The sequence below is a fragment of the Uloborus diversus genome, chromosome 10 (genome assembly GCF_026930045.1).
Source record: "Uloborus diversus isolate 005 chromosome 10, Udiv.v.3.1, whole genome shotgun sequence".
Taxonomy (NCBI): Eukaryota; Metazoa; Arthropoda; class Arachnida; order Araneae; family Uloboridae; genus Uloborus; species Uloborus diversus.
In genome coordinates, this window is record NC_072740.1 from 72,209,672 (window position 1) to 72,232,644 (window position 22,973).

The 22,973-nt window shown below is 30.9% G+C and overlaps 1 protein-coding gene across 1 annotated transcript in view; it reads left to right on the forward strand.

Annotated features, from left to right (window-relative positions):
- Window positions 1-296: 296 nt before the first annotated feature.
- LOC129231842 (beta-arrestin-1-like) overlaps window positions 297-22,973 on the forward strand; it is a 66,319-nt gene continuing 43,642 nt past the window's right edge. Inside the window, exons 1-5 of the mRNA XM_054866224.1 lie at window positions 297-772; window positions 11,543-11,680; window positions 12,845-12,875; window positions 15,022-15,082; window positions 21,964-22,205. Coding sequence (XP_054722199.1) covers window positions 11,634-11,680; window positions 12,845-12,875; window positions 15,022-15,082; window positions 21,964-22,205 — 381 coding nt within the window. The 5' untranslated portion in view covers window positions 297-772; window positions 11,543-11,633. The remainder of the gene's footprint in view (window positions 773-11,542; window positions 11,681-12,844; window positions 12,876-15,021; window positions 15,083-21,963; window positions 22,206-22,973) is intronic.

Below are 22,973 nucleotides of genomic sequence, written 5' to 3' on the forward strand. Positions count from 1 at the left end.
TGGAAAGTAGCTGCCATAGAAAAGATTTCGGAATTGAGTAAAGAATACAAAGCCATGCAAAACGAAGCAAAGTACTACTTCATAGTTTAGTTTTCAAGAAAGCAAAACATTGATAACTGCCTCCTCTTTGATCAATAAAAATATTTTTCACTTTTCCTTGAATTTATTTAGGTATTTTAGATCAGAAACCCTTTAAAAAATTTGTTTTCTGGGATAATTGTGCTATTTTACAAATTTCCCTTCTTTTTTACTTATCTATTTATTTACTCATCCCACAATGTTGTTTTATAACCGAAGGGCAACACGAGTGATGGCAAGGGAATTGTTGCCTCTTTCGCAAACCGTTCTTCTTTTAATGTGTTTTATATGCCGTGACGTTTGTGCTTCATTTGCATGTTCGCGGATATTCGATTAACTCTGGTCGGCATTGCTAATTGGAATTAATTCTACGTATAATTAGTGGGGGAAACCGTTTCTGTTGGTGAAAACCAAGCACGTCAGTATCGCGACTCATAAACAAACACAAGGTTTTTATGAAAATTCGAAATAACATTCGTGTTTTTGATAGCTTTTCAATTTTGTTTTGGAAGATTTTCCGCTACTATTTTCTAAAAGGAGCAAGTCAAAAGCCAGAAGTTGAAGATTTTTCATATGTGTTCGAATTTATATGGCCGATATATGCTGTACAGAAACGTCGTAAGTGTATGTATTTTGACTGTCTTCAGTAATCAACAGCTCTGAAGATGAGATTTTTTGGCAAGTACTTTGAAAAGTAAGTATTTTGGCGCTCCAATGAGCAATTTTTATGAATTATTCGGTCCATGTAAAGAATGACGGTATTTTCGTGTAGGTGGGAATAAACTTGTTATTCATATGTTATGCACAATTTATGTTTTTGAGAGTTGTGCGGCATTTAAGTACTCCCTTATGTTTTTCTTTTTTCGCGATTTTTTATTCAAAAATTTGATTTTTCTCTTTCTTCCTACTCAAAAACCGGCGGCAAAATCTCAAGTGTTTCTTTGTGCTAGTATTATCTTATTATTCTAGCGTTTTTTAAACGTTCGAATCGGCATATCAATGAAATGTGCGTTTGTTTCACCAGATCCTACTAGAGTAGGATGTGTTAGTGAAATGTTTTGAATATTTTAGTGTATGATACATGTTGTGCATTTCACAGAAGCACCTCCCCTCTCCCCCCTTGTACCTTTAGAAAAGTTGAAAGAAACTGATATTAACTTTCAGTAATTTTTACTCCAGATAATTCTATCTGATTTAAATCTACAATAGTTTTTCCACTGTACTAAACTTTTAATGATGAGCAACTGCAATAGGCTCTCTCATCAGAGGCCATATTGTCATTAATATTCGTCAAGAATAGTTACGCATCTCAAAACTTTCAAAACACAATTATTGATCTACAACCTGAATTTGACTCTTTCTTGAACTTAGTTTAATTAGTGCATGGTCGTGTACAAATAATACAAATCAAAACTGCTCTGGGCAGGTTAAGGACAGTAACTGCAAAAGTCATTTTAATGCATTTTTCTCATCTATTATACTTTATATCTTTATTGTACAAGCTTGCTTATTTGGTTTCCGCTGAAAAATAGCGTGAAAGAGACGTCAAATTGCAATATTTCCCTATTGGTAGCATTGAATCCCAAACGTTTCTCTTCAAATTTCTCAAACTCATATCTGCAGATACTGCTATTTACCTGCTTGCAGCAAAATAGTGTCAGATATCATTAAAATTTCACAGAGTAGAAAAAGACTTTTTAAACTTTCATCCTACGCTATTGATTTAGACTAGAAAAACCAATCAGTAAACACGAAGTTATAGGTACAAGTTTTACACATGTTGTAACATTTAAGAATAAATCTGTTTAAAAGTAGTATTGCATAAACCACCTTGGTTTTTTCCCATATTTTTTTTTGAGCTGTGACACCATTGTCGGATGAGGTCATTTCGCAATAAAAATTGCCTTTCATTTGATTGTCATGATAATGAAAAGCTTGATTTTGTCTTTAAGTATTGTATATTTAATTATTTTTCTTGTTATTAATTTACTACTACATTTAAAAAAATTTTAATCGAATGCAATTGATAAAATGTACAATAGAATTGTAAGTAAACTGAAATTTTAAAAGCCGAAAAAAAAAAACATTGAAAAATAAAAAATAGTAGTTGCATCCAAACAAATTTTTATTGTGCCTTTTATTATGGTCTCAAGGTGGGAATCTGACTCGTACCATATTTTGACTTTTTATCATTTTTAAAAAGGCCATAAAATTTAAGTCTTTTAAGAACAAAATGTGTGTGAGAAGAAAAGAATAAAATGGTCTTTTTCTAAATCTGTTATATATTATCAACTTCAATGTCATGTAAATTTTTTAAATTTTGCTTTTTTTTATGATGCAATGAAAATAGATGCTAACATTTTAAAGAATCAAGATATCTTAAATTCACCTTTTTGACAACCTGTCCTTAAATTTCCTTTACGCAACTTTAGAAATTCTCGTCTTTCAATAGAATTGATATGTAATTTTCCAAATTTATGTATGGAAGGCACGTAAGTACAATTGTTCTGAAAAACTGTCTGGTACTGTATTTAATGAGTCAAACTGATTTTCATTGGGAGATTGTTTTAAAAAATATTCTTTGAATAAAAGCAAATATTGAAATGAAGTAAAACTTTATGAAGTATTCAAATATGCATTTTACAATAGATTGCAATGTTTATTGCTACCCGTAATAAAAAAAAACTTATAAATTATTTTTCTGCCTTTAAAGAAATATTCTTAAAAAAAAATTAGCATTATGCGTTCTAAATAGGTTTTTTTCCCTTTTTAAAATTAAAATCCATTTCAGTAAGCAATGAAAATCTAGTAGGGGGAGCTAGGGTTTGTTGACCAACAAATAGCACCTATAGTCCTACAAATCCTATTACAAAATCAAATGGTAAAGTTATATTGAACAAATAGCAATCCATTCCACAGGTGAAGTGACACTCTTGAATGTGACTTGACATCGTACGATTTGGTCTATGCGAAATTTTAACCCTCCATGACTAATTTTTTTTGCGTTATGGGAAGTACTTTTCTTACATAAGCATACACAAACTGCTGTGTGGGCAATACTTATAAAAATGGGTTTAGAGACAATTAAAATGCATTTTTAAGCTGCCTTCAAGTTTGCACTCTAAGAGATGTATAGACATCATGAAATTAAAACTAATAAAAATTTGTTTAAAGGTAAATAGTATTTAAATTTTTGTTGAAACTTAAGTGATAATTTTTCGCGCAGAAAATGGCATCCTTTCCGCTTTACAAGAAAGTGTAAGGTGCTATACTTTATACCATTAGAAAAGTATAAAATTTAAATCGCTGAGAATTTTCCAGATAATCGGAGTTTTCTGTAATCCGAGGTAGCGTGAGCCCCAATTAGCTCGGATTTTCGCGAGACTACTGTATTTAAGAAGCATTTTATTGCTATTTTTTCAATATTCATAAGTCTGCAACTTTCTTTTTTTTTAAAATTGGTTTAATGAAGAACGGAGTAAAAAGTTCTTTCCAAAATAAGTTCATTTAGTTCATAATTATTTGTAGTTTATTTTTGTCATAAAGAAAAAAATAATGATAGCGTTTCTTCAGACTAAGAACACGGGATATGTTGGAGCATATTTAGTATACCCCCCCCCCCCCAAAAAAAAAAAAAAAACTTTAGAAGAATTAGAAGAGCAAAATTCTAGTTATAGGAACAGTAAAGTTCATGAAGGTATGCAAGTTGTGCTAATTCTTGAAAAAATGTAGAATGGTTCTGGCATAAAAAGTGTATAAGTAGAAGTTAGTCAGTTTTCTATTTTAATTACTCTTTAAACTTGATTTTTTTTTCATGCTAAACACAAAAGAACATAAGTTAGTTATAATTATTGAAAAATATTTATCATTAAAATTGTTTAGCAGTTGTTTTTGTAAGGACTAACGGGGGGGGGGGGGGAGGCACCCTTCCTCAGAGCACAATTGTCCACTTCACTTTAAAAAATTAATATAAGTCGATGAATTGAATATTTTGAAAAAAATCTCGGATGGCGAGAAATGTTTAATGATCCTCATGGAAGAAAATCAAAGTGCTTATTCAATTTTTTGATGGAAAAGTAGAAAAGCGAACCAACATGCCCGTATGCACAATAGGGTGGACCGAAAAACACTTTATTAAATTTTGATAATGGGTGTGCAGGAAAAGTGCCATTGGTGGAGTAAATTGCACATAAAAATTTTGATTTTTTTTCTGACAATTACTTAATCTGCCTGAATTTGAGTGAATTTTGGACTAAATGAGGCTCTTTTTCGATGTTTTTAGCAAAATTAGTAAACAAAAAATATTTTTCTATTTTCAATGATGGATGATGCAGAAAAGTTGCTATTGGTGGGCACTAAATTCCCATAATTTTTTTTAAGTGTGTGATATAATATCTTCCATTGCCGAAAATCCATAGAAGATTTGGCAATTTCCATTTTTTATATGTTTTTACTAAATTCTGTCAAAATGTTGTCTGTTTTCACCGTATTTATCTGAAATAATCATGTTTGTCACATATGATGCATTTTTAAATTCTTAATGTATAATAAACTACTTATTGCTTATGAATTTTTGAACTTAAAATCTATACTATTACAAAGCTTTGTGTAGCTTCGTTCAAAATTAAGGTTAAACAGCACAGAACTCGACAAAGAACAAAAGGAGGAATGGGTGTACAGAAAATGTCTGTCCATACTCTCAACAGAGTATTCTATCCACACTGTTTTAGGCAATAACATCATTTTTCGAGTTGAATTTCTGCATTTCAGCACTTTTACTTCTATTAGTTTTCTACAATGAAAGCGTTTATTCATTCATGGACATTTGTAGCTTCCATGCTATTTTAGTAGTAGTATTTTTATTCGCTTGCTGGTATAGGACTTGTAAAAGAGACTGTAGATTCAAAAATTGCTTCTGATGCTATGTTTACTTCGGTTTCTTTTGACGTAAGATATTTTATTCTAGGTTGGCTGATATTGGTTGATGTCTGAGAACCAAATCGAACTGATCATAGTATTCCATAATCCTAAGTTTTAATTTTGGAGCCTTAAACTCTTGAATTTATTGATCCTTATTTCTTCTTTCAATTGTCCTACATTTTTTCATTTATATTCATGACAATGTTTTGACATCTTTGTTCTTGTCAATTGCCATTGCTGTGGTTGTATTGTTATGAATTCTCAGGATGGCCGTGATATTTACTAGATTCGTTTACGTACCCTGGTCGTTTCTGTAGGCGAATTGTACGGCCAAATTAGTTCATAATACAAACAGTGCGAGACATCGTAATCCTTTTTTCTGTTTTGAGATACAAAAGTGTAAGCAAAAAGTTCTGTAGGCAGCTATGAGCCATCTAGACTAAATAAGGCCCTGGTGCTCTTAAAACTTTGGGAGAGAACAGTCCAGTTGAAACCGTTGCACAACCATCCAGTACTTCCTATGATCAAATATTTTCAGTATTTTCCCTTTCTTCTGCCTATGTAATATAACATAGATAACCTAGAATGGTAGCATAAGTAGGTTTTCTCATCCAGTCAGCATAGCATTGATTGGACCACATTTCCAGTAGTTTGTCTCTATCTTATTTATCAGATGTCAGACTGGGAATTTGTGCGTATTGAAAATGCACACCAAATATTGTGGTTCTTTATTTATTTCCTTCTTTCTTTTTTCAACACCAGTAATGACAGCTTTATGTTTTGTGTTTATTTTCCTGTTTTTATGGGAGTGCCGTTTCCATGACTGAGTAACTTGGTTCTTATTTTAAAAGATTTACCTGTGACTAAGCTCGAGTTCTGAATTACTCTTGTTGGTTTTGAACGCAAAGCAAACAGAGAGCACTAAGCTGCACTAAGTTTTCTAATAGCATATTTCAAATTTAAAACTTTATAAGCATTAAGTAGTTTATTTATAACACATTAAGCATATAAAAATGCATCATATGTGATAAACATAATTATTTCCCTTTTAACATTTTGACAGAATTAAAATAAAAATGTTAAAAAAACTGAAATTGTCGAAACTGCTATGGATTTGTGGCAATGGAGGGAATTATGCCATACTTCGAATTTTTTTTAATGGAAATTTAGTGCCACCAATAGCAACTTTTCCATGCTGCCAGTCATCAAAAATAGAAAAATATTTTTAAAACCGATTAAAATATCGAAAAACAGCATTTGGTCCAAACTTCAACCTAATTTGGCATACCAAGAAATTGATCAGAAAAATTCAAAATTTTTATGTGCACTTGACTCTCACTGTTGTTCCCTAAGTTAATGATGAGTAGTGTGGAAAAGATTCTATTAGTGGTGCAAAGTGCACAAAAAACAAGAAATTTTTTGTAACGATTTTTTGATCTGCTGCAATTGCGTTGAAGTTTCAACCAAATGCTGTTTTTTGATGTTTTTAGAAAAATCTATTTTCGATGATGGGTTGTGCGTAATTTCCTGTTTTTTAAAAGTTTTTAATAAATTTTGTCAAAATGTTAAAATACTCTTTTTGAGGTATTTATCTGAAAAATTATAGTTTATCTCATACATTGCATTTTTTGATGCTTGGTGGGTTACAAACTACTTGTTGGCTTATAAATTTTAAAATGTGAATTATGCTATTAAAACTTAGTGCAGGCTCCGTTTGCTTTGTGTCTAAAACCAGTAGACGAAAACGCGAAAGCTGTGCGCAGAAATTTTTCAAAATCTGCAGATAGTTTCGATACTTTTATTATCTTTCTTTATTTACCCAGTTTTATTTCGGTAAAGTGTCTTGATTTTGTTGATTGTGTAGCAATAACTTCTGTTGTAGGAAACTAGCACATTCAATAATCATGATACTTGAGTCATAGTGGAGGTTTACGCGCATGTACCGTGGGTAGGTAAACTGCAGTAACTGCAGATTTATTTATTTATTATATTTTTTTGCATTTTTGAAATTTATATTACTTTAGTTTCATGGTACAAATATGTAATTTTGGTTGCTGCTAATAAAAAAGCGGGAATTAGCCGTAACTGCTTTTATTGCTACGTTGTGCTGGTAATCAGCAGTATTGTCTTACTGCTCTTTACCTGCCCATGGAAGAGCGGAATCTTTCTTCTGTGGGCAGGCAAACGGTAGTAACTGCTTTTATGGCTACATCGTGCAGATAATTGACAGACTGTATTTACTGTTCTTTACTTGTCCATGGAAGAACATAGCATGATTTATAGGAGTTTCTATCACTCTGAGCAAACTACTCTCCCACCAGGGCCAAATTTTTCATAGTCGAATCAGTTTGCTGTGATTGATTTCCCTGTATAAACGTCAAAGTTGAATACATAGCCATTTGAATTATCTAATGTTCAAGATTTATTGTAAAATCTTATTGGTTTCCCCTTTAAAAACTTTTCCCCTGAATTTTTACCTCTATATGGAATTATTTGCTCATTGGTACTTAAATTATGAGAAAATGCACCAAATTGATAGAATTTCTCATTTTGAAAATTTAAATATGGTCATACTTTGTACAATTTATCGTTGTTATCAATGGCAGTAGGTATTATCAGCGTGCAAATTCTGTTTCATTGTTCTGTATTGAGAGCGTAATATCACTTCGTGTACAATCGGGACAGAAATGTCTTTATCAACTGGTTAATACGTTTCTTCTTGTGGCAAAGAATGGTACCCAGTTAGCAAAAGGATGCCGATTAAGCTTCCCATATAGGCTTCCGTTTCTTTAAATTCTGGATGACTTTTTCTGGGAATATAAATTCGTTTGTTCAACAAGATGCGATAAAACATTGGAATTAAAAAAAATTGAAGGTATGCATACTATAGTTTTTACTTCTAAAGTGTTTCTTACAGTCTGAATAGAGACATATTCTTCATTTTTTGGTTGATACCTGTCAATAGGTTCCTGTTTTGTCCATTGCAATACTTCTGTTTTTCGTTTTTGAGTTTTTTCACTTCAGGATTTTGGACAATCAAACTTTTTTTTGACATGGACTAAAACTTCACCAGCAGTATTCTCCAGCAAAACTTCATTATCGTTTTTAAAATGTTGTTGTTGCCATCTTCTTTGTCACTAGCTTCTGTTATTTCTGGTGGTACAACAACAATATTGGTTTTGGGCAGTTTTCAAAAGGTGGGAGCAAACACAGACCTCAACTTTGAAGCTTCAACACCAAATAACTTTCATTTTAATTAACTCAAAAATGTTTGAGTTAAATTATAATACTGTATAGAGACAAGAATTGACATAAATTATGGAAAAATTGCTCTTCAAATGCCCTTAAAAAAATATTTTCTTTGCTAAAAGGCACAATTTTGGACATACCAAAACGTTAACTGAGCAAATGTACCATTAAAAATTTTTTTTTTATTTCCATACGTTTCAAAAAAAAAATTAAAGGTATGAATCTTACACTGAATAATTTTTTGTTAATATTTTACACAAATAACAAAAGTAAAGACAGATTATTTACTTTGTAAACGATTTTAGAAAAAAATAAGTTTGAAATTTGATGTATGTCCAAAAGTTACGATCTTTACAATGCTATTATTTGAGAACCAAGTATATGATGTTTTCGTTTTAAAGGTATTTATCGATCCTGAGAATCAATTTTTAATTGTTTAAAAGTGTTTTCATAAGCTTTTATGCAGTATCTTAGAAGAAAAATGATTTTTCTTAAACACACATGTGAGATGTCCAAATCGCGTTACGATCTTGACGCCGATAATTCTGTCCGTTTATTCATAATTTTTAATCATCCACTGTCTTCTAACCTCAATAAAAAAGGTTATTATAATGTTATCTTCTTTAATCCATTGGTATTTTGCATAATTAATACGTTACACATTAAACAATCATAAATTACAGTAGAAACATGGCTGGTTATGATCGAACGAAAGCCATTTTGCGAAGCAAAATTGATGTCAAATTTGAAAATTTTTATACAGATTGCTGTTTTGGATTTAAGAATAATATTAGAAATAATAATTAAAAAAAATATTTCTTTTTATATATACAAAAATTATTGTTCTCACGTGGTCTTTTTTTTTTTTTGACTAAATTTGTGATCTAGTTTTCTTTCAAAAAAAAAAAAAAAAAGTTAGGGTTTAGATATGAAATACTTTTAGTCAAGGCCCTTCTTATCAGAACATTCCACAAAGAAACTACTTCTGTGGGGGAGGAGAGGGAATTAAAAACAGGCATTGCGTCCAACTCAACATCAGCGAAAAAGGGGTAGACTGACTGTGTCAGTCTGAACTGCTTTACGGGCAGAAACAGATTTCATTTCTATTCTGTGCATTTTGACTGTGGAAGCTGCTTTTTTTTACGTCTCTGCTTTTTGAAATGCCCAGAACAAGATAGCTTACTTTGGAAGAAGCATTGGAACAGATTTTCGAAAAAAACTCAGAACGATGATGAAGATAAAAGGGCAGTTCTCAAAAGGTGGGAACAAAAAAGTTAACTTTGAGCAATTTCAAAATTTTTCAAATTTGACATCAATTTTGCTTTTATTCTGTAGTATGCATACCTAGAACACAATATATAAACATGAAAAGACAGCAGGTATTTGTAAAAATTGTCAATTAGCAAATTAAATCAGCAGTCTGTAGGTAACAGATTTTGGACATTGTTGTCCTGTAGGTAACGGATTTTGGACATCATCTTAATGTAAGTTTCACCATTTTTGACAATTGTTAATCTGATTTTTAACTTTTCCAATGAAAATTTTATTTACTACTTTTTGAATTTTGCAATTTAATAATAAAGAGGATATTAATCAAATACTTGAATGGCTTTACATACTGATCTTTACATATAATGATAAATAAAGTTAAATATAAGTTTTGGAATGATTTTGAAAAAGTTGATGAAAGGTAAAAAAAAGCTTCAAATTAAAAATAATACAAATGTAAAAAGTGACATCAGTTTTAAAAATGAATATTTTTTTAATGTCATAAAAATTAAAACGATGTCTGAAAATAATAATTGAAAAAAGAAATTCGTATTTCTATTTGGAGATCGTTAAATTATGTTTCGAAAAGAAAAAGAAAAAAAAAAAAAAATTCTAAAATAATAAAAGCGGGGGAAAAAAAATTGCTAGCGCAGGTGATAAAGTAGCCAAAACTGGTGCAGCTGACGTAAAACTACATTTGTCAAACTGGAATTCCCTTCTGGTAACCTTTAGCTTATACACTGTGTTGTCGCCAACGGAGTTTGCTTGTCGATTTTAGCGCAAAATGGCTTTCGTTCGATCATAACCAGCCATGTTTCTACTGTAATTTATGTATTGTTCAATGTGTAACGTATTAATTATGCAAAATACCAATGGATTAAAGAAGATAACATTTTAATAACCTTTTTTATTGAGGTTAGAAGACTGGATGATCAAAAATTATGAATAAACGGACAGAATTATCGGCATCAAGATCGTAACGCGATTTGGACATCTCACATGTATGTTTAAGAAAAATCATTTTTCTTCTAAGATACTGCATAAAAGCTTATGAAAACACTTTTAAACAATTAAAAATTGATTCTCAGGATCGATAAATACCTTTAAAACGAAAACATCATATACTTAGTTCTCAAATAATAGCATTGTAAAGATCGTAACTTTTGGACATACATCAAATTTCAAACTTACTTTTTTCTAAAATCGTTTACAAAGTAAATAATCTGTTTTTACTTTTGTTATTTGTGTAAAATATTAATAAAAAGTTATTCAGTGTAAGATTCATACATTTAATTTTTTTTTTGAAACGTATGGAAATAATTAAAAAACATTTTTTTTTAATGGTACATTTGCTCAGTTAACGTTTTGGTATGTCCAAAATTGTGCCTTTTAGCAAAGAAAATATTTTTTAAGGGCATTTGAAGAGCAATTTTTCCATAATTTATGTCAATTCTTGTCTCTATACAGTATTATAATTTAACTCAAAAATTTTTGAGTTAATTAAAATGAAAGTTATTTGGTGTTGAAGCTTCAAAGTTGAGGTCTGTGTTTGCTCCCACCTTTTGAGAACTGCCCTATAGTGAACTTTGATCGTTGCGTCAACGCAACACCAGCGGGTAATAGGTTAAAAGCATAATTACAGCAAAATGCTTATTTATGGATAACGCATGGCATCGAGAAAACATTAAAAAGGAAAAAGCTGAACTGAAACTACTGTGTTTTCAATAAGTTTAAAACTGAAGAAAAGGAAAAAATATGTTAATTTTTTCTGTAGTTTAAAAAATAAAATATTTAAGGAAAAAAGTTCTATTTTTTGGGTCTTTCGATTTCGGGATTCCAAAATTGGGGTCGCATACTGTAATCAGTATAATTGAGGAAAATTAATTCTAGTTAGCTACATTTGCATGTAAATAGTTGCAGTTAAATGCAAAAAAAGAGAAAATTAGTTTTTCTACCCACTGCACCAAGTTGAATTATTTTTAAGTTTCAGTTTTCAATTGATTTTACACAAGATTTTATATTTCAGGTAAAAATGTTTTGTGAGTTGTGAACTATTACTCTAATTAACTCTATTGGGTAAAAGTCAACTCTCTCATTTTGGTTGGTGCATCTGATTTATGGATAATATGGATATTGATGAAGCTAGTAGAAGACCAGGAACAAGGTACATTCTTTTCCCATACACGAATTAAAATGTTTATATTTCTGTCCATTATAGATTTTATTAAAATTTTCAATTGCCAATAAAATAAGAGCATAAAATGATCCATTCAGCTGTCAAAATGATTTCACAAGAAACTTAATAAAAATGATTGTCAGTAAATTAACAAAGCACACTGTCACTACATTTGGTTTATAGAACACTGGGGCGGACACGGGCTATCATTTTAGAGAGATCATGCTTAGGAATTACCCGCCCCCCCCTCCTCCCCTACGAATGAACATTCGGGTGCAAAAAATTCCTGAAAATGCTTGGGGCCACGAATAATACACTTAATGGGGTAAAACCGATACTAATTAATTTAATAATTAGTATTTCAAATGTTTACTTTAAAATTGTTTAATGAATTAAAAAGATAAGTTGCAGTTGTTTACATTTTAGTCATAAATTGTTTGAACACAATGTGAATGTGTAATAATGGCGACAGTTCAGGAGTTGACCCCCATGACTTTCCCCCTGGTTAAACCACAAATAGTGGTAGATATGGGGGAAATCCTGGAGTGAAAAGTGAAAAATTTATCTGCCCCTGATTAAACATCATTTGGTTGGAAATATATTTATCAAAACTTTAAGTTCACTTGTTACAGTATGCAGTACTTGTAGAAATGAAAATTTTAAATAATTAAAAAAAACAGGGGAGAGGGAGCAGTCAAGATAATTGATTTGGCTTGTGACATGATCAGTGTGAAGTGCACACTATTATCAGAGGAACATTGCCTGTGGAAAAATTGGTCGGGAAAATAAAAGGGACAAGTACTGTGAAAAGCTGGAAATTAAAATTTTTTTGGATTGCTATAGCCAGTTTTCTAGCATTTTGTTACAAGTGTTTGAAAATGCAACAAAAAAGTTCACTGCAACTAGAGGGTTGTTAGACCTTGTATTCGCAAAATGGGACTCAACTAGTTTTAGAAGGATTTGCTTTGATATTCCAAGTTAGAAATCCTTTCCTTGGAGTTTTGATGAAATTTCAATTTAAAAATTTGACAGTTAATATATTTTCAAATATATCTATAATCTAAAAATGTACTATTCCTTAAAATATAGTGCTTAGTGATAAACATTGTTCTCTATGTAATTATATTTTGTATATGCATAAATATCTTACAGGGTTTTTAAGAAGAGTTCCCCAAATGGAAAGGTATGTACTTTTTAAAATATATCTCTATTGATGTGTTCTCTGTTCTAATTTTTCTTTATAAATGTTGAATTCTTTTTTTAAACATATGAGAAGTTTTCTGGCATGCATGTTGGCATTTGTCATCCTTATTCTAATTTTTAGCATATTCTCTTGTTCAAGGATGTTTTACACAGCAAAAAAAATTGTATAATGGGATTGGGGGGTGTATTAACAAGTGTATACTAGGCAATGTATCTTAAAAAAAAAGTGTACATCCAATCAGTCTTGCATAATATAGGCGAACGGCGTTCGCAGAAAATTTTTGGCTCTGCAGAAATTTTTTTTCAAATGCTAACGTTAATTAATTTTTTTTTTAAGGGAATTTTTAAGAAAATCCCAGAGCTTATTTCTGTTAAAGCCTTTCTCCAAAAGCCTTTTTAAAGCACATGTGTAAAAGAATAATGGTTTTGGCAGTTTTCTTCAGTTGGTGAAAAAATAAGCAAACTATATGTTATTGTAAAAAAAGATTAAATGATTTAAAGCACTATTTTTTTGTCTCTTTCATATTTGAATAAAAATTTAATTTTTTATTCAAGGGTGAGTTAGGCAAAATAATTATTTGCAGAAAATTTTCCAGTTGGGATTTGTGTTCGCAGAAAGCTTTTCAATTTATCTAAGTCTGCATCCAATATCATTATCTGTAAGCTTGGAAATGTAAACTCCGTAAGAATACCAAAATACTTAGTATTTATCATAGTGCATATTTTTACAAAAACGTTTTCAAAAATGAAACCGTTTTGTATTAATTTTTTTTTCTTACATCCTTTGTCCACCATTGGAAGCTTTTTTTTTTTTGAAGAAGTTGAATATTTGAAAAAGAAATTGAACTGGAACTGATTGAAATGTCACATTTTGCGTCGAACAAGATCTCCGATATTCTAATGTACTTTTTCTATCAATTAGTTTTTGTTTCGATACATGTTTTTGGCATTAAAATAACGTTTTTCATTTTTCTTAATTTGCTTACAAATTTTTTCTGAGTTAGCAGCAATATTGAAAGATATTTTGCAGTTTATCAATGCCATAAATTTTCAAATTTAACTTTAAAAACCTTGTACTTGAAAGTGAAGATTAAAATTTAATGCACACATTATCCATGTCTGTCAAACCACGAACTTATTAACTCTACAGCCCATCCACCTTTATTTTCTTATTTGTATTAACTATCATGACTTATTCAGCACTAACTTAAAATATGTACCAAAAAATCAGCTTTCACATCAATCTCTGATTTCAGCCCCCCCCCCCCCAAAAAAAATGCGGATTTGTAACGTTATTTTCTGCAAATTATAGATGTCGGCTTTCTAGAATCCTTGTTCCATTGTACAATAATCTTTGCAAATTGAAAATGTATACAAAATATTAAATGTACCTAACAAGTAAGAAAATTTAGACGAGCATCAGCGTTCAACTGCCATTGAAAAACATAGTGTGAGGGAGGGGACATAGTGTACGAGGGTACGACTGACGTCAGGCCAGTCAGGGGTCGTTTCTTCTCGTGGTGCTTCTGGGGCAATTACAATGTTTAATAAGTAATAAATGAATTTTTTGTGCAGAAAAAGAATTAGACTTTCGGATTTAGGAGATCATTTTTGATAAGTTAGCATAAAAATTTGGAAATAAAAGATGCTGTTGTTGTCCATTTTAAGCATAAATTTTAGAAAAAACCCACTTGAGCATTTTTCAAATGGATTTTTATTTTCTATTCAGCTCTGAAAATTGTATACCCATGTCGCAAGGCCAACGAGAAGTCATTTCAGCCTTTTCAAAAACTAGGGGCCTGGTTTGTAATCTTTGTTGAATAAGTTTAAGTTTCAACGGAGGTAGGGGGTCCCGGCAACCAAACTGACAAGGGACCCGTCTTAACTCTCTGTGGCCCTTCTATGATACACTGTTATAGATTCTATTTGGCTGAAATAAATATTTTTATTTGTTTACTTAGATAAAATACAACTTTATGCGGAAGTTTCGAAAGAGAACCACTTGGGTTTTTTCATGCGGTGGGCAAAATCGAACCAATCCTAACTCTAATCAAAATGAAAGAAAACTGAAGTTATATTGATTTCAATTTTGTGCATAACGTTTTACAATTTGCTCATTTTTGCAGATCACAGTTTATCTTGGGAAGAGGGATTTTGTTGATCATATCACTCATGTAGATCCAATTGGTAAGTTTTTTAAATAACATGCTGCTAGAAATCTTATCGCAACAGAATATATAAACTTTATGCTTTAAAATTCTTGGTTTATTATCATACAAATTAAACTTTTTTATGTGTGCATTAATGTGCTACGTACGTAAGGATGGATCACCATCCTGTGGTGAAGAAAAATTTTACTAATTTTTACTAGGTATGGCATGAAAAAGATGCCAAATGATATTTTAAGATTATGTATAAAAGTTTTTTGCCTTTGAATATCATTTTCTGCTTCCAAATTGAATTTGATAAAGACATTTTCAAAAAAGAATCTCTTTATTTAAAAATTGAAAAACCAAGATCACAAATATGTATATATAAAGCAAATAGGAGTGATCAGAGTATCATTATTTATTATAAAAATGTTTGTAATTAATGAAATTTACAGTTAAGAAAATATTAGTTTTTAATTAACATTATTCCTCAGCCAGGAACTCTTGTCAAAGTCTGCTGAAATAGAATTAAATTGAACAGTTGGCCTTATTTTTTAAATATTGTGGATCTTTCTTGAAAATACTTCTAGTCTCATTGTGTTGCCTTCAATATGTTTAAACAAGTGTATAAAAGGTGGTTTTTTCACATGCAGTTGGCACATTAACAATTACAATACATACCTTTTTCCTGTCGGATATGTAGCACACTTGTGGTAACTTACTACAAAATACCTTAGCTTTGCCATCAATCTTTGAGTTGAACCACACCATTGCTGCAGTCGCTCATCTGGTTTGCTAATTCTGCATTAGCTACCAGTTTGTTTGGCTCTCTTGGCTTCCTTAAGAGATTTTTCGCCTCCAGCTCATGTGATTCCTATTCCGGTCTGATGAGTGCTAAAAAGCACGAAACTGCAGTCCTCGGATGGAATAACTGAGCTGGAGGTGTATTTTAAGTATTTCTGCCTTAGCCCTGGCTTTAGGGCGGTAACTTACTATAAAACACTTCCATAGTTTCAAACATTCATGTAAGCTTCATCACACCTTCTTGCTATCAAAAATTTCATAGATATTTGTGATTCTTGGGAGAAATCGATAATTTCTCGTTCCATTGTACATTGATTTACCTCAAAGTTGATCAGCTTTCACCAAAAACTTTGACACTGGTTCTAAAAAGAATAATATACACTTTTCAGTTTTCTCACTTTTCTGATAGAATTAAAGTTTCATCTTTCTTTCTGTGGAAATATAAGGCTTGTATTTGAAGGATTTTGCCTGTTGTCAGGGCATATATTCTGTGCTATCTTGCGCTTCTTACTAGGTATATATTGATTAATATTTTCCGAAGTGGTTGGAATTCAGCGGTTCTAAAGAATCACTAAAGCAATTGCTGCTTCAGCATTATTTAATATTCTATATCTATCACATGTTTGTGAAACTAAAATAAAGTAGAGAGTATTATTTGTAGGACTTAGTTTATTGGTATAAGGGCGATTTTCCAAAATATCTGACATTTTCCAATCACAATTTTTTGCAAATAAAAATGCTTAAGAAAATCTAAAAAAAATTATACTCTTTGTTAGGAATTTATTAGGACATAAGTAGAAGGAACTCACTTTAACTATCCTACGCCCCTCAAATGAGGTGGTAAAATTTTCACTCACTAGGAGAGTGATAAAATGAATTTCATCAAAAGTTATTTAACATTTTATAATCAAAACGTATGTTTATTGCATGGCAAAACAAAATCTATGTAAAACTTCCATTTACAGACACTTCCAAATAGCGAACATTGCTTTTAGCCCCAGTCCTTTTATATAGGTTTTGCCATATTATTTACTATGAATAGCTTACACTCCAAATGACAGATCTTTTCATTAAAAAAAAATCAATTGCTGTACTAAAATTCTAAAAGAACAAATTAATAACTGTTTCCACATTTAGTTCTATTGTTTATTTAAAATTCTAATTTAGAAAAGCATTTGCATAATTCTAGAAAGTTGTTCTGTAATTTATCTAAGTCAGAAATTTAAAGCAACTTCATTTACCTATTCGGGCAACATTTAAAAAAAAAAAAAAATCATTCAATAGAATTTTTCCAGTGCTACATTTTTTATTTATTGTTTAGCCAAATTTACTCTCTTTTCCAAAAATCAATATTATTTCCTAACTAATGTAGTGGAAATAAATCTTTCTATTCTACTGGATGTGTTGTTAGTACTTTATAAATACCAGGAGAGAAACCTGTTATGTAGGCCTAAAACTATAAGTAAGGAAAATGTTATTTTTCTATTCTAACCTCTTAGTTCAATTACATGCTACACGTAGAATCAAAATTTCATCTATTCAAAACGGAAATGTCGTCAGAGTGACAGCAGAAATGTTACATACCCAATTTTTGAATTTCAAAATTTTAAACATTAGAACAACAGGCAAATCATATTAATAAAATACTCTAGAAATCTAACAAAATATTGAGAATAAGCAGTGTTATAGTACCGCAGATTAAAAATTCCTTTTTTTTTAATTCTAAAAAAAATTGAACTCGTTTCTAGGCCAGGAGAGTGACATGAAAACATGGGAGAAACCTTTAAATGATGTACCATAATTATTTAAATAATTAAATAAGTTAACAGACTATTATTTTACACTGTTAAGTATGCATAATGTATTACTACATTGAAAATAATTAAAGTACATTTTAGAAACTGATTGGGCTATTCCAGAAGAGTGGCTTTTTAGTTATTCAAAAAATTACATTGAAAAAATAAATAAGTTATTATTTTAATAAGAATATAATAACATCACAAAAGTTATTTCTAACTTAAAATTAAAGAAAATTTCTAGGTCAAGCAATTCTTGTGTAATGTTTTTAACAAATATTGTCAAGATTTTGGAAAATCACCCTTAAGCATTTGAAAGTTGAGACTTGTTAAGGTAACTGGATCATCATTACCATCTTCCTACTAGATGCAAATAAAGCAGAGACACTAAAACTATTTACTTTCTTTTGAGGCTGCAGTTGTCATTTTTCCCTTCAAAGTACCTTGTTACTTTTTTCACAGTGGCCTTTTCTATGGTTCCAATAACCACTCCTCTAGTGCTACTGTGTTAAATTAGGAATTGTTTTCTTGTAGTTAATGTTATTGTTATTTTGTTCTTATGATCAATGCAAATAATTAGTTTTCACATGCAAGACGAAGTGTTAAATGATAGTTGAATGACATTGCAAAACCCTTCTAATTTTTTGCCTGTCATTTTAGAAGACCTTGTTTGAAAAAAATCCGATCAATAGTTCCTTTTTTATTCCAATTTATCCATTGGATAAATACGAATAAAATTATCGGCTGTAAAAATTAATTCGCGTGAAAGATCTCATTGATAAGAAGTTAGCTGTTGCCATTTTTCTTGAGTTTGAAGAAATAAATTCTTTCTTTATTGTTTTATGGCTTTCCATGCAACGGGGGGATTTAAAACTTTTTCTATTTGATATTTTTAGCGATTGATTGATCTTGCAAACTGCGTGAGTACAAAATTTGAGTATAGTCACGGCTTCACTTGATACCTGGACCGATTATTATGAAAATTGCTATATATATGTATTTTTCCACGGAGAAGGTGCATAATATGCTCATTGAAGCCACTCGCCACCAGGTGGCACTGCAGAGTAGCAACTTCTGCCCCGTTCAACTGATTGTCATGAAAATCAGTATAATGATATTTTTTTTTTGTTGGCATAGCCCCGCGCATCGGGTACAGCTAGTAATAAATAAAAAGAAGCTGATTCATCCTTTTGGTAGAGGACCTGGGACTTCCTGCCCCCCCCCCCCCAATCTGCTGCTGTAGTTACTATGTCATAGTCCCACTTTTGTTAGAAATTAAAATTTTCAAAATTTAAGCTTTCAACTGTTGGATATGTTTTATGAGAAAAAGTATCACCTTTAGATTCATAAGTTAACTATGAGTTTCATCTGTAACCGACCATCTTTCAGATCTACTTGAGTTCTTTAGTAAACTTTTTAAAAGGATCAGTCAAGTTGAAAATATACAACATATTCACTTATATTATAGATGATATCGAAATATTTTAAGCTCACTTTTATGAGCAGCTTCAAATTGTGATTTTTAATTTATAATAGCTACGATCTGTAATCTGATATTATAAAGTAATGTGATAAAGATACGAAAGAGTTTTAAATTTCTTCAAAAATTTTGAAACATATTTTGCTGTTTAAGAAGAGAGAGAGAGGGGATCTGTGACAGTTAATGATTTCATAGAAAAAACTGAAGCTATGGTACATGTCACTTTTCTATTTATCATATCAGCTATTACTAATATGTGTTTGATCTGCAAACTACTCCATTCCAGGATACTATGCAATATTATTTTTAATATAAAAATTACAGGACACTATAACATCCACATAAAGAAGCTTTTATTTGTGCTAGAGAAACAGCTTAGAAAATTGTTCATATAAATACAAATAAAAAAAAAATTATAATTTTTGCACAACCATCTTTTACACAAATAAACTTTTACTAAATTGAAGTGAAAAGCACTTTTCTCCAACAGCACATTGCTCATTTGTAAAACGAGTGCCACTATACGCAATTTTTAATTTTCTTTTTTTTTAACTTAAAGACCTTCAAAGGACGTTATCTTCTTTGGAAAATAATGACAGATTTTTTGTTCAAATATTAACCTCTGGAGAGCACAGCAAACTTACTTTCTTAATACAAATTGCGTGAAGAGTTCAACTTCAAATGCTTCTCTAGTAAAGTTTCATTTTTTTCGTATTGTGGCTCTCTTCTTCCAAATGAGTGATAAACTTTTTCAATGTGAAGCCTTGGGATTACTAAATGTTGCAATATAGCACGAAAGGTGTTTTTTTTTCATTCTAAGCTGGGAATTGAACCCTGGTTCTAGCTGAAAGACAGCTGTCCTAACCAATTGACTACATAGGAGCCCCTAAAAAAACTTGTTCTTACAAAATTTTAATTGAAGCACAGTTCAAAAAATCTCTTAACTATATAAAGCAGAATTAAATTTCCCCTTTGGCTTTGCTGGTCCTGCTCTACCTGACCTGAAAAGGAAAATAATATGTAGCATTGTCATTAGCATAAAAAATAAAAGAATTAGAAAGTGAAATTAAAAGAAATGAGCATGTCTTATACTGGCTTTAATTAGCTGCAAGAAATTATATATATACACACAGACACACAGGGTGCTCCGTTTTAATCTGCAAGACCTTCATTTTTGCAACCTTTACTCCTAGATGTATACTTCTTCCAATTGCAAAAATGTTCAAAATCAGATGCAGACTTAAGATATTGAAAGTTTGAAGCAAAATAAAAATGAGTCAAAATACGAAATTTAACTTTTTATACGGGCCCTAGGTCCCCTAACTAATATTTAGAGAAATAATCTCCATTGAAAACTATTACTAACACAAAAAACTTGACATTTGTGAGACCAAAACTTGAGGAAATATTCCAGTTTAAAGTATAATGCAGAAGATGAGATTGGAACTTATCGCTCTTTCAGAAGAATGACAGGTCATCAAAGTAAGAAAAACAAGGTAATATTTTTCATTGCTTTTCAAAAACAAATGCAAATGTTATGCCGTGATACGCAAAAACACAAATATGCTTGCACAAAAACTTCGAATAATTTGAAAAATCACACTCTGTGCACACATGTAATTTCAAACACTTGTTAACCACTATATTTTCCCCCCAAAAAGTGTTATTGAAGGCGAGTGAAATGTGGTGTAAGTCACAAAACGCTGCGTTTCATATCTCGGTGAATATTGATCATATTAATTTCAAACTTTTTGTGTTGGAATTATTTTTCAATGGAGATTATTTCCCTAAATATAAGTTAGGGGACCTGGGGCCCATATAAAAAGTTAAATTTTATATGTTTGACTCATTTTTATTTTCACTTCAAACTGTCACCTTATCCCTGCATCTGATTTTGAACATTTTTGCAATTGGAAGTATACATCTAAGACTAATGGTTGCAAAAAAAAGTCTTGCAGGTTAAAACGGAACACCCTGTATAATACAGTCGACTCCCGCTACAACGCAATCCAACTTACGCGAAATGGCTGTAACGCAATTTTTTCCCCGGTAAAGAATTTTATTCCTAACGCGAATTCTTCACCCGAAACACGAAAATTTTCCGAAGGGAATCTCGTTTTTTTCGTGAATGGATGTTTAGCCCTTTGGCATCACTGAGAGTGGAAGTTCCCACATCTTACTAGTCTGAACATCGCTTATACAAATAACTCTATGCTCCTCATTTTCCATTTATTTTTTTCATTCTATATGGGAAAGTTAATAAAATATAATGACACCTAAGAGCGCTGTTTCATTTAAAGTTTGTGAAAATAGAAGGAAAAAGAGAAAGTTTCAACAACTATAGTGCATTTGTTTTTCTTACTACATAATGTATGTACCGTAGTGGTTTATTTTACGTCTTCCTTTCCCATTGATCATTGATTTTGTGCATCATAGTAGTTTTTTATGTTAAATAAAACGTTTTTTTTTTGTAAATACAATAAATAAAAACTCAATTTTTAAAAAAAAGAAACGGTAATGTATAGTTAAAAAATGGTTTTTAACAGTTTGAGGTGGTGTTTACAAGTGTCTTTAATCGTATAGGTATGTTTATAAAAGTTTTTAAACATACCCTTTTCCACAACGTGAAATTTCAACTTACGCGAAGGGTCTTGGAACACATCCCTCACGTAAGTCGGGACTCGACTGTGTATATATATATAGACATATATATATATATATATATATATGTCTTTTAGTGTAAGTCATGAACCGAAAATAATTGATTTTTTGGGCCTTTTTTTATGCTAAGATTCTGGATCGCTTGTTTTCTTTAAAATGGGTATTCCTAATTTTCAGATGGCGTTGTTCTGATTGATCCAGAATTTGTAAAAGATCATAAAGTTTATGGACATGTATTAGCTGCATTTAGATATGGAAGAGAAGATTTGGATGTGCTTGGACTTACATTTAGGAAAGATCTTTATTTAGCCTCTGAACAAATATACCCACAAGAAGGTGAAATGAAACATCCTCTTACGAGATTACAAGAGCGTTTAATAAAAAAACTGGGTCCAGATGCATATCCATTTTTCTTTGAAGTATGTATATGTTATGAAAGTTTGTTTATGAAATCATTAATGCTTTCAGGCAATCAAAAATATCTTTTTCTTTGCCTTTTACAGTTTAATTTCTTGTGTTTATATGCTTTTCTCTTCATCTTACATGTATTGTCCTCCCCCTCCACATGCATCGATGCTTTTAAAGCTTTTATTACTGCAACTAATTTTTTATTGATGTAATTTATCTGAAGTTAACTAAAATTTGATGTTATGTATAATTCTTTTTTTTCATAGTAGTAGTTTTTAAAGCAGAATTACTTTACTATACTCTGAACTAAATTCATATTCTTTATTTTTGTTCCATAGTTTTCATTAGACTAATTTAATTTGGGGGCCAAGGGAGGTGTCTTGATTTTTACCTGTTTGATTTTTAGAAGTGAAGCTAACCACCCACTTCACTTTCAAATGTGTGAGAAAATTCTTGCTGCCAATTTTACCAGTTGCTCCCAATTCTTCCTTAATTGAGAGTGGAAGTTAAATTGACAGGTTACCACCTCTGCAGATGAGAAAATGCTGCAATATGCTTGTTTTTTGACATTTTCTTAGTTGTTATTTAAACCTAAGTTCTTTTCAATGGTTTTATTTGAACTAGGTACAAAAGGAGACAAAAAAAAAAAAAAAAAAAGAGCTGGATGATGTATTAGCAGCACAAAGCATTAACATGACTGATATCCTTCCCTTGTTTAGTAAGTGGAATTGGTACAGATGTGATATACCCCCCCCCCCCCCATTTGACAACATCCGATT